The sequence below is a fragment of the Mirounga leonina genome, unplaced genomic scaffold, assembly GCF_011800145.1.
Source record: "Mirounga leonina isolate KUSES-001 unplaced genomic scaffold, KU_Mleo_1.0 Mir_150, whole genome shotgun sequence".
In the NCBI taxonomy this organism is placed as follows: Eukaryota; Metazoa; Chordata; class Mammalia; order Carnivora; family Phocidae; genus Mirounga; species Mirounga leonina.
The window spans coordinates 22,824,155-22,836,410 of record NW_023270374.1 but is presented as its reverse complement, the minus strand read 5'-3'; the positions used below and the strand labels follow the sequence as shown (position 1 = coordinate 22,836,410).

At 61.9% G+C, this 12,256-nt stretch overlaps 1 protein-coding gene across 1 annotated transcript in view; it reads right to left on the bottom strand.

Moving 5' to 3' along the window:
* Window positions 1-7,769, bottom strand: part of NOL4L (nucleolar protein 4 like) — a 127,812-nt gene extending 120,043 nt beyond the window's left edge. Inside the window, exon 1 of the mRNA XM_035006033.1 lies at window positions 7,449-7,769. Coding sequence (XP_034861924.1) covers window positions 7,449-7,769 — 321 coding nt within the window. The remainder of the gene's footprint in view (window positions 1-7,448) is intronic.
* Between the last annotated feature and the right edge of the window lie 4,487 nt (window positions 7,770-12,256).

Sequence of the window (12,256 nt, the reverse complement as noted above, 5' to 3'; positions counted from 1 at the left end):
TCTAACTGCTGGATGCCTACAGGCCTTGGCAGAGTTCCCAGCCTCACCCCTCCAGCACCCCTCCCTGACACCCAGGACCTGGCACCCAGCACCAGGAAGGGATTCAGAAGCAGGAGGGACCAAAATGGCATTCCCGTGTAATAACCAGGGAAACTGAGGCTCGGAGCAGGGCAGGAGCCAAGCAGGGCAGAGAGACTCTGAGCTTTCAAGTCCCCAGCTCTGGAGGCTCATGCCATACCTACGCCCCTCATCAAGACCCTTCTGGTGTTCTGTGCAATTCAGTACAACACTAACCAGGCCCTAATGCCACTGGAGACACAGAAATGACTCCGACACAATCTTTAGGGAACTAATAGTTACTGCCCACCAACGATGTGACGGGGACTTGGCTGCGTGCTTTCTCTCCACGGGCCCATTTAATATCCACCATGACTTTCATCGCCATCCCCATTCTCCAGATCAGGAAACTGAGGTTCAGTGAGACCACACAGCAGCTAACATTTCCTAGGACTTGCACATTCTTCAGACTCTACATTGCTAAATGCATTAATCTTCATACCAGTGCTATGGAGGAGACAGAATGATCAGCTCCATTTTATAGATGAGTCAACTAAGGTCAAATTGGTGAAAGGGCAGAGCTGCTATTTGAACCCAGGACCCTGTGGCTTGAAACCCCACACCCCTCCCCTCCCCTGTATGTCAGGGTGGGCCAGGGGCAGGAAGTGGCCTCAGAAGTCCTCGTTCTAATAATCTGCCCACCGTGGTGGGCCCTCACTCAGCTCTCTTCTACTCCCCCTCCTGTTTAGGGGCCCAGTGAGCAGACAGATACAAGTTAGCAGGCAGAACCCCGCATATGAAGCGGAGCTTTTCCAGTTTGCCAAGCCTCCTGGTGGGGGGGCTTTCAAGCCCATTTTCCAGATGAGGAAATCAAGACCCAGAGAGGTCAGGCAGGATACTTGCCCGAGGTCACATGGCAAGGAAGTGGTTGAGTTGGGATCCATCAGCCTTGACCCCCTCACTTCAAGTTCAGAGCCCTCTCTCCCAGAAGGGCACACCACCCCGCTCCATGGTGCTTGGCTTTGGGCTCAGTAAGGGCCCGTGTAGGGCAGGGAGTGGCGGAGGAGGAGGAGGAAGGCTGGAAACAAGGAGGTGCCTTGGCCCTTGTTATGGGGATGGGGACGGGGACTGGGACAGGGACACGGCACCACTTCTCATGTCCACTGCCTTCCTGACACTTCGCTTCGGCAGCTGCTGAGGCTCCGGGGGCAGCAGGGGCCGGGGCGGCAGCTCGGGCTGTCTCTGCGATGATGAAGGACACCCCTGTCAGCCCTGCCCTGCCAGACTACTGGGGTTTCTTCAGGAGGATCTGGACCATGTGTGCCTGCCCACGCTCACATTCGTGGTCTGCCAATGCTCACGCCCCAGGTGCTTGCACATCGGCCAACACAGACGCCTGCAGCCACACACATTCCCAGGCATGTAGTCTCCCCTCTACCTGTACACACGCGTGTGCGTGCACTGCCCCGGGCACACGAGCATCCCCAGCCTGCACAGGGACAAGCACATGCACACTCACACCCACAGTCACACTGCTGCGCACACACAGACACACACAGAGCGTCCTCGTGCACACACATGCTCCATCTAGCCCATGGGCACACGTGCCTGTGCACAGTACTCAATCCATCCCACAATCTCTAAGATCTGGCTTCGAGAAGCCCAAGCTTGCCTGAGGCTGGGTCAGGCTCTGGACCTTTGTCCCCGGGCAGCCCTAGCCACAAGCTGCCCACCCCCCAGTCTTCCCAGCAGCATTTTTTTTTAAGATTTTATTTATTTATTTGACAGGGAGCGACACAGCGAGAGAGGGAACACAAGCAGGGGGAGCGGGAGAGGGAGAAACCGGCCCCCCGCAGAGCAGGGAGCCCGATGCGGGGCTCGATCCCAGGACCCTGGGATCATGACCTGAGCCGAAGGCAGACGCTTAACGACTGAGCCATCCAGGTGCCCCTCCAGCAGCATTTTTAGGGTCCCAGATGGGCCTCCTGACTTTCAGACACCCAGGACAAGAAGGCAGTCTTTGGGGCCATGCCAGGTTTTATCCAAGGAAGAAGGAGGTGCGCTGTCCCCATGCCCCATAGAAAGTGACCTAGGACCTGGAGGGGAGGCCCCAGGAAGGCAGAGTCTGATCCTCCAGCATCACTCAGGCTCCGAAACACAGCCCCTGGAGTGCCCGAGACCACATTCGCCCAAATCACCGAGGCTTAATTGACAAAATAGCCCACTTCTGCCACTCATGAGAAACCCAAATGGGGCCCATGCCAGATGTCACTGTCAACCTTCTCCTCAAAAGTCCCCCGGGACCCAGGACAATGGAGGTCTCCTCCCTTCTTCTCACCCAGGACCCAGGACAACGGGGCCCTCTGCCCTTCTTCTCACCCTGTGCCCGTCCTCGTGAGCCCCAGGTAAGTCCCCAGACACCTCACGCGGAGCCAATCCTGCCTCCAGCACCAGCCTGTGATTACAGACATCTTGAGCAGAGGGATTCTTGTAAACGAATTCAGATTAAGGTGTAAAGCTTGTCACGAAGGACCTTTGCTTTCCAAGGGATCGGGCCGCAAGACCCCTCAGACGGGGTCAGAATGGGGACGTGTACAAGCATCAGCCAAGCTCAGGGCCTGCCCCTGTCAGCAGCGAGGCCTAGTCCTGCTCCTTGCTAAGGCTCAGTTTACTCATCTGGAGGGCAGCACAAATAGCAGCATTGACCTCTGGGGGATGGCGAGAATCTGACAAGTCGATGTGTGTCGGCCCCTCGGCACAATGACAGGCACATAGTAGGTGACTCAGAAGCGGTCACTGTAGTGATAACTTGGAAAAGGCAGGAAACATTGAGGAATTCAAGCGAAGATCACAGCATACATTACACGGGGCTAAGTCAGAGGCCCTTTCCCGCCCAGACCAGTGGCCGCAGGTGCCAAAGGTTTTACACAAAAGCTCTGGGGAGAAAGACCGAAGGCTGAGAAAATGCTCTCCACTAAATGAACGTTGTCTGCAAACTGGGAAAAGACCACCATTAGTCAATTTGGCCAGCGGAACACCTGGGGTCCGGCTCGCAAAAGCCTAATGTTGACAGTGGGGTTTGGCAAGCTGGCGTTTCCCCTTGGGCAATGGGGCTCTAATGGGGGGATTCACAGCCTGTGATGGGCCCACGACGCCCACAGTGGAGCACAGAAATCTGCATTCCAGTCCTGGCTCCCTACCAATGGGAAGCACCTCTCTCGAGGCTTTGGTCTTCCCATCCGGAAGATGGTAGAGTTGAGCTGAGAACCTCTATCTCCGAGGAGGTCCTGGGAGTTGACAGATAGCCCGGGGCCCCGCCCCAGCCATAACCTGTGGCCCTTGCAAGCCCTGGGGGAGGGGGACAGCCCCACTAGAAGGGACCAGAGGAAAAGGAAAGAGGTTGGTTCACTTTGTGGCCAATGCTGGAGCGGAATCAGAGGGTCTTGCCTCCAAGGGGTTTGCTTCCCCTGCCTGGCAGCACACAGAGGCCGGAGCAGGCCAAACACAAGAAATAATAAATCCGGGGGCACCTGGGTGGCTCAGTCGTTGGGCGTCTGCCTTCGGCTCAGGTCATGATCCCAGGGTCCTGGGATGGAGCCCCATATCGGGCTCCCTGCTCAGCGGGAAGCCTGCTTCTCCCTCTCCCACTCCCCCTGCTTGTGTTCCCTCTCTCGCTGTCTCTCTCTGTCAAATAAATAAAATCTTAAAAAAAAAAAAAAAAAAGAAAGAAATAATAAATCCTAACCAGGCTTTGCCCAGTCAGGAGGCCCCGGCTGGCTCTTGTCATAAAAAGATCTTATCCCCATGAGCGCCCCGTGCCGCGGGTGGAGGACTCCGCCCTCCTCCCCTCAGCCCTCAGCCCTCCGCCTCCACTTCTATTTCCTGTGACAACCTGCAAACTGAAGACCAACTTGCCTCTCCCCCACGCCCAGGCTCTGGCTCGACCCCCGCCCCGCCCCGCCCCCGCCCGGGCCCCAGCTGCAGGAGGCCCCAGCAGAGTGTAATTCCCCTCGCCCTCCTCTCTGCCCTGGGCCCGTCCGGACAGATTAAGCCTTTGTCACACACACCCAGAAAAGCTCAGGGCCAGATGGGACGGGACAAGTGGTGTCAGATCATCGACCCGCGGCCGGCCGGGACTAGGGAAGGGCCCGACCACAGCACCGCATATGGCTGTGGGAGGAGGCAAGGGGCCCGGGGAGGGGGCAGCCAGAGAACAACATGGAAGAGAGATGACACACCATGGCCACCCTTGGGACCGCACACCGCGCCAGGGACCCTGGTTCAGCGGCTGGATGACCCAACGCCCACACCCCCTCTTCCCTGCAATCGGTTTTGCTGCCTGCCCGCCCTCCCTTGGTGGTTCAGGAGGGCTTCTTTATCACATCCTTAGCTAGGCCCGCCTCCCCCACCAGCTGGGTGCCCAGGGGCAGGCAGAGTCCCACCGGCCCCAACACCCCGTACCCAACACCAGGCCTGTGGGTGCTAACCAAGTGCCTCGGACAAAGGTTTACAGCCCGATGACCTTCACGAAAACCCACCCAGGACAAAACTACAGGATGTCTCCCAACTGCCACCAGAGGCCATGGCAACTCTGTGTGTGTGTGTGTGTGTGTGTGTGTAGGCCAGTGAAGGCAGGGGATGTCCTTTGCACCTTTCAAAGCCGGTCCCATTCAGCCCCTCCCAGGAAGAGGCCATGGCTGGCCCAGAATTCCCAGCAGGATTTGTTCCTCTTAGATCAGTGGAAAGAAAAATGGAAATATAAAAATAATTACTGAGCCCCAGGAAGGTGCTTGGAGATGGGGGTGGCAGGACTCGGGGCAGCTCCTGCGGCCGGCTCCAGTTGGCTGGGCGAGTGGCAGGTAAGTAACGGGCTCTCCGGGGACCAGCAGGCCAGGCAGGAAGGCACGGGGAGCTGGAGGGGCAGGCTGTCCAAGGAGGGCACGTCTGCTCTGTTGTGTTTGTCGTCCTCCTGGCAGCCTGGGCAGGGAGACCTGGGTCCCCTTTCTCTGCCTCCCAGGCAGGTGGTCCCTTGGGGAAGGCTTATTATTGGTCTGGGAGCCAGGGTGGAGGCTTGTGAGGCCCCTGATGCCAGGGATAGGTGAGGCAGGCCAGCATGGGCCTCACGAAGGCTCTGAAGAGACTGGCTGGGCTGGGAGGACCTGGAGCCCAGGCCCAGCACCCAGTTTCTGCATGTGGCCTGGATGTATGTGTGTGTGTGTGTGTGTGTGTGTGTACCATGTGTATGCTCATGCTTGCTCTGCCTGACAGCAGTGTTGCTAAGAGGGTAGAGGGACTGACCCATGATGCCCACTCCCTAAGGGAGAGATGGACCCACACAGAGAACCAGTGAGCCAGCTGCCAAGTCTGAGGGTCACCTGCCTCCCAACTTCAGTAGTGGGTGGAGTGCGGGATCCTGCCTCCCGCTATGTGGAAGGTTGAACCAAGACTCTCAGCTCCCTGGGGAGCGATAACCAAGCTGGGGTAGGAGGTGCTAACTGGCCTGGGTGGCTGAGGGCACTGACCCAGGGGAGGGGGCACAAGACCCAGTCAACCACCTGGTGGGTCACTGACCTCAAAAAAAAAAAAAAACTACACTTAGACTGGGGACACTAGCCCAAGATGGGGGAGAACCCAAGGGGGTATGGAACTGTCAGGGTGGGGAAGACTGACCTAAGCTGGGGAGAGGCAATGGCCCTTACTCCCCATAAGGGAAAGTGGGCACTGATTTGGGCTGGGGGAGGGGTCCCTGATTCGATCAGGGGAGGGGACAATGACCCAGACTCCCCGGGTTTGGGGGAGAGCACTGATTGGGGCTGGGGTGGGGGGGGTCCCTGACTCGCGCGGGGTGGGCCACTGCTCCAGCCTCGCCCTCCGGGAATCCGGTCCCGGCGCACCCCTCGGCCCGGCCCCATGCTCCGGGTCCGGCCGGAGGCGGCAGCGGCGCAGATGGGCTGCTGGCGGCCGCAGCGGCAGCGGCGCGGTTATCAGCGCTCCTCGCAGATGGGCCGCCCGCCCTCCGCGCTCACGGCTCCCCACTCCCCGCGGCCTGCAGCCCCGTCCCCTGGGCGCGGGGGGGAGGCGCCTCCGGATCCGCTCCCTGGCTCCCGCCTCCCTCCCTCGCGGCCCCCTCACCCCGCGGGCCCCGGCCCGGGCGGCCGCCGGAGGGGGAGGGGGAGGGGACAAGTGCACTTTTCGTAACGACCGAATCAATTGTGTGTGAAGAGCCCGCTCCGGCCGGGGACGGGGCTGAGCGCGGGGCGGGCGGGCCGGACGGGGGAGGAGCACGGAGGGGGGAGCGGGGGAGCGAGGGAGGGAGGGAGGCCGGCGCGGGGCGGCCCCGCTCGCTCGCTCGGGCCGGGCGAGGCCGGGGAGGGAGCGAGGGGGGGCAGGGAGGGAGGCCGGCCGGGCCGGGCCCGGCCGGGGGCTGAACGCACTAATGGAGGGTCTCCGCGACGGAAAGTTCAAAGCTCAGCAGCGCCCCGGGAGCAGCCGCCCCCCCCAGCCCCCACCCGCTGCAGAACAATGAGGTCCCGGCGGGGGAGCCGCGGGGCCCGCGCCGCACGCCCTCTCCAGGGCGCCCCGGGCCGGAGGGGACGCCCCCGCCCGGCCGCCCGCCTCCTCCCTCCCGGCGGCTGCGGTTCCCCGCCCCCTCCCCCACGCCACCCCGCCCGGACCGGGCCGGCCCCGGGGACGGGGGAGGGGAGGGGATGGATAGGTCAGGCCGCCCCCGTCCCGGGGAGGGGGGAGCTAGGGGCCCGGGGGGGCGGAGGGGGCGCCCCACCCACCCGCGCGAGGCTGCTCCTGCGCCAGGCTGCGGCTCGGGCCGCCCCTCCCCGGGCCAGCCCCGGGTGGGGTCGGGGAGACAGTGCCCGGGCGGGCCCCCTCCCCTGGCGCTGGGGAGCCGAGTGGACTCCCCGTCCCGTGGCTACCCCTGCCCCCCCTCCCGCGGCACCACCCTCCACACACACACATACACACACACACACACCGCCCAGCCGGCACGGGGGCGGGAGCGCGAGGCGCCCGGGACAGGCAGCCCCGGGGCGGGCGGGGGGGGGGGGAGGCTCGGGCTTCGGAGCAGCCGCCTGCTGGCTGGGGGAGGGGACGGGAGGACGGAACATGCTGGGGTGAGCTGCCCGGGACAGCCCGCCCGGCACGGCCACGGCCCGGGCAGCGGCGCAGAGGGGGGCAGGGACGCCCCGAACCCGGAGCGCTGCCTGGGCGGGCCGGGGCGGGCGGGTGAGCAGGGACGCGTGCGCCTCGGGCGGGCCAGACCCATGGACAACCTCAGGGACACACGTTCGGACACACATCCACACCCCCACACCCCGCCCCCGCCCGCCCCGAGCCCCGCGGCGGGACCGGCCCGCGGCCGCCGCGCGCGCACTCACCGAGCCCGTCTTGACCGGCACATACACCACTTGGCCCATCTTGGGTTCCCGGCCGCTGCCCAGGCGGAAGCCCTTGGAGCGCACCCAGAACTGGAACTTGCCTTTCTCGCCGGCCGCCGGGCCGCTGCCTGCGCCGGTCCCGCCGCCGCCCTGCAGGACCTCGGCGATCCGCTGGTATTTGCTGCGTGTCACCGTCTTGGTTTTGGCCGAGTCGCCGTAGGTGCGCAGGCACCAGTCCCGGAACTGGCGGCCCAGCTCCGAGTCCCCGGGGCTGCGCTCGCGCTCCCAGCCCCCGCGCAGCAGCAGCGTCGGCTTCGGCATCCTCCCGCCGCGCCCGGCGCCCTCGGGGGCGGGCCGGCCGCCGGGCCGCCCGGTGCCGGGACTGGGCTGGGCTGGGCCGGGCCGGGGCGCGCCGCGGCCCGGGCTGTCCCGCGGTGTGGCTCCGGCGCGGCTGCTTGATGGGCACGGGCGGCGGCCGGACGCGCGGGGCTGCGGCGCGCTCTGTCCTGCTCGGGCGGCGGCAGCGGCGGCGTTGGCGGCGGCGGCTCCGGCTCGCCTCCTGCTCCGCCTCCTCCTCCCCCCGGCCGGGATGCGGGAGCGATGGAGGCAGCTCCGGGCCCGGAGGTGCAGAGGGGGCGGGCCGCCCCACGGGCGGCCGGGGGAGGCGGGAGGCGGGGAGCGGCTCCGGGCGCGGGGAGCGAGACCGAGCCTGGGCGCGGGCGGCGGCGGCGGCGGCGGCGGCGGCGGCGGCTGTCAGCTCGCGCGGCTCATCCTGCTCCTGCTCTGGCTCCCGCTGCCGCTGCTCTTCCTCCTCCTCCTCCTCCCGCGCCCGCCTCCACCACGCCGCGGGATCCCACCTGTTAGAGCGTCGCAGCCTTCGCCGCCGTCCCCCCCCTCCCTCCCGTGCCCGCCCGCGGGGCCCAGACCCCGCCCCGGCCCGGCCCCTGGGGGCGCGGGGGCCGCCGCGCCCGCAGCCGCCGAGAGGGCAGGAGCCGCAGGCGCGCAGTGCCCAGCCCAGGGACCCAGTTCCCTCCGGCCGGGGCCTGGCCCCGAGCCTCGCAGGCCGCGCTCCGCCCGGACCCGGCGGTCTCGCAGGGAGTAGGGCGCAGACCCCGCCCGGCCACACGCGTTCCGGCCTCCCCGGGCGGCCCCGCCCGATTTTAGCCCGGCGCGGGCGGCACAGGGCAGGCGCCCTTCCCTCCCTCCCGCGACTGGCCTGATTTCTCCGGTGCGAGCCCAGCGCCAGAAGAGCAGTGTTCCCCCGGGGAACCCCAAACCGCCGCCTTTCGGGGGCCCAAACTTCCTTCCCTCTCCCCTCACCCCGAATTCCCCGAAGTTTGGCCGGCCTTGCTTCTGCCAGCCCCACTGCTCTGGGACAGCCCCAAGCCCCAGGGAAGTTGTCAACATTGGCCCGTGGCCTCACTCAGGCCAACCCCACCAAGGCTTCAGGCCACACGCAACACACCCACAAATTCATCCCAAGACACCCTGCTTTCAGGGGTGCACCGAGACCTGGAATCTCTTGCTGAGTAAACTGAGGTGGCCCCCTATCCCCTTCCTCTCTGGGCAGGACTGACCTTGGGTAGAGCTGGCCCCCTCCCCTTTAATGCAATCAGGAACATAAATAAAGGCACAGGCCAATTCCCGGGACTTTCTGCCCTCCTTTCCTAACCGGTCGTGAGGAATTACTTGGCCTCTCTCCTTAGTGTTCCCTGAGGCCCACTCCCGTGTTCCCAGGCCACTCCTGCCGGCAAGTTCCCACTCAAACCGGAGGCCCAGATTTTGACCAGTGCAGGGCCATTTTCTGTCTAGGAACCAGTGGTTACCCAGTCCCAAGCTCCCCCACCCTGGAACCTACAGTATGCCATGTCCTGGCATCTCAGAGGCAGAGGGGATTGGCCCATTTTGCAGATGAAGCCCTGGGGCCTGAAGAGGTCGCCTGACCTGCTCAAGGTCATGCAGGGAGATGAGCCCAGGGCTGTCTGTCTCCTGCTACCACATCACACAGGAAGTCTCTCCTTGCCATCCCACTGGGAGGAATCCCCACACTGTATGTGCCTGCCTCACTTATCCCAGTAGACAGGCAGTTCCAGATGCTCAGGGCCCAGGCCTGACTCATCCCTACAAGCCCAGGCCCTAGCACAGTACCAGGCACACAGTAGGTGCCAATAAATGCTGAAAGAACCAAAGAGGTCTTCCAAGTCCCAACCTCGCTCTGCATTTCACATAGAAGATTTATTTTTAGATAATTTACATTTCCATGTTACTTTATATACACCAACAACTCCATAGTCATTTTTCCTCTTCATCTTCCCAAAAGCTCTTTTTGGTTCCAGGCTGGCATGCCCATTTTTCAGAGATGACCACTGGGGCTTAGAGGGGGGGAAGGCACTGCCTAAAGGCCACCCAGCCCCAGAGGTGCGGGGCTTCTGCATGATTTGGAAGCCTATGCCTTGACTTTTCCAATATATCCCTTGACACTTACCCCACAGCTGACTTCCTTCCCGAGAGGAAGAGCGCCCTCGCCCAGGAACGCTTTGCTGACCACTCTCAGCAAAGGTGCCGTGGTGCCTAGGTGGTGGGGCCCCCATTTGAGCCTGGGTCTCTCTCTTCAGTTCCAAGACCCACTTCAGTAACCACTAAGCCAGACCACCCATCCATGCAATCTGGGTCTTTGCCTGCCTTTCAGAATCTAGAAACCTGGTTACCAGTCTTGGGCTGAGTTCTAGTGTGGCAGAAGGTATTAGCACAGTGAAAAGAACATAGGCTTCCTGTAGAGTCAAACAGATTTGGGCTGGAATCCTGACCACTATTTGCCACGGGCATTCTTCACGCCCACTGGGCCCAGTTGGCTGCTCCCCAACGGAGTAAACCCATCAATCTGCCCTTCACTGAACCCCAACTTCATCTTCTATTTAGTGGAGAGGGTGTCGTGGACGTAAAGTTCAACGGAATAATATACAGAAAGTGCCTGGCATATAATCGGTGCCCAATAAATGCCATTTTCTCCTCCACAGAGGCTGCAAAGTGTTCAAGGAGGAAAATGGGCATTGTTGATACTTATTGTGTTTCATTCATTCAACAAACATTTCTTGAGCAGCCATTATGCACCAGGTGCTGGGGATATAGCTCTGGGATCCCGAAGGTCCTTGCCTTTGTGGAGCTCACTAATGGGTGGGGAAGATGGCCGTGGAATATATCAGCCATCAATAATTACAGCTTGTGGGAAGAGGGGCACCTGGCTGGCTCAGTCTGTAGATCATGCCACTTGGGGTTGTGAGTTCAAGCCCCACACTGGGGTAGAGATTACTTTAAAAAAATTGAAAAATAAAATCTTAAAAAAGAATAATAATTACACCTTGGGGAAAGGGCCTTGATGGAAAAAGAGAGCTGTGAGAGCAAATGGACACGAGGGACTGCTCTTCTCTGGGCACCGGGAGCATGACCGAGCCTGGCGGGATCAGGGAAAACCCCTCTGAGGTGGCATATTTGAACAGTGAGTTAAATGACAAGGAGCCATCTATGCTACGTTCTGAGGGAAGAGCATGCCAGGCAGAGGGAACAACATGTGCAAAGGCCCTGAGGTGGGAAAGAGATTGGCATTTTCCAGAAGCTGAAAGAAGGCCAGTGTGGCCAGAGTGAAGTGAGTGAGGAGGGGTTAGAAGGCAGGAGACTGTAGGAAAAACTTCGAATCGCATTCTAAGTGTGATGCAAAGCCACTGGTGAGTAGTAAAGAGGGGAGAGACTGAGGAGTAGAGAGGAAGTGAGGGGTGGAGGCCCTGGGGTCTGGGGTCAAGGGCCGTGGAGGTCAGAGGCCTTGCTTTCTCCTCCCGTATGTCAGCTTACTCTATACTAGGCACATCTCAGTCTTGTGCCCCAAAAAGTACCGGGCAAAAAGTGGAGGTGGCTGAGCAGAATGAGAGAGGCCTACTGCAGCCCAAACCCACTTCTGCCAAAACAGATCCCTGGACCTCTAGTCTATTCGTATCAGCGACGTCCTTTAGCAGGGGGTCCTGCCCCAGAGCATGCTGGGTGGGAGGTGAGTTTCTAACGTCCAGCTTGGGGAGGGGGGCAGTCATTGTCCTAGGGGGCAACTGCTCCTCTTTTCTTCCCATCCCAGCCACCTGCTGAAAGGACAAAGTAGACTGTCCCATTAATTAAGGTCAGTAGAGCCCTCGGATTTTTTTCTCTACCCTCAGTCCAGATGTCCAAGGGAGGCTGGAATTGAAGCGTAGGGAACTCAGGCCCCCAGGGCTCGCGTCCACTTGGGATGCTGACAGGAATGTCCTGGGTCACAAGAGGTTACCAATGCAGGGTCTGCTGAGAGTATCCAATACAAACTCTGCCTTTTACAGATGGGTAAACTGAGTCCCGCAGAGGGGAAGAGGCTCAGGGCCACAGGCAGAGCCTTTACCTGATTTGGCCCACATCACCCGTTTTTCACTGAGCTCTGATGCTGGGCCCAGGGGAGTGGGAATGCCTACACCTCAGAGGTGAGGTGGCCCTACCCCAGCCTGGGGGGAACAGGAAGGCCCCGGAGCCTTGGGAAGAGGTGGCTGCCACTGCCGGGAGCTGGTGCCCCTTCTGCCAAGAGCTTGGGCAGTCATTGTCCCCTCCCACTCCAAAGCACCTCCCCATCCCCCTGCAGTTGGCCTGCGCGCACTCCCCACCCCCACCCCGCCCCAGGTCCACCTGTCCCAGAACGGCTTCCTGATCCATCGGTTTGGCTCAGGGGCTCCCATGGTTGCTCACAGACTCCTGGGCTCTCCCCATCCTCGCTCTCCCCACTGCAGTCTCACGTTTGCCTG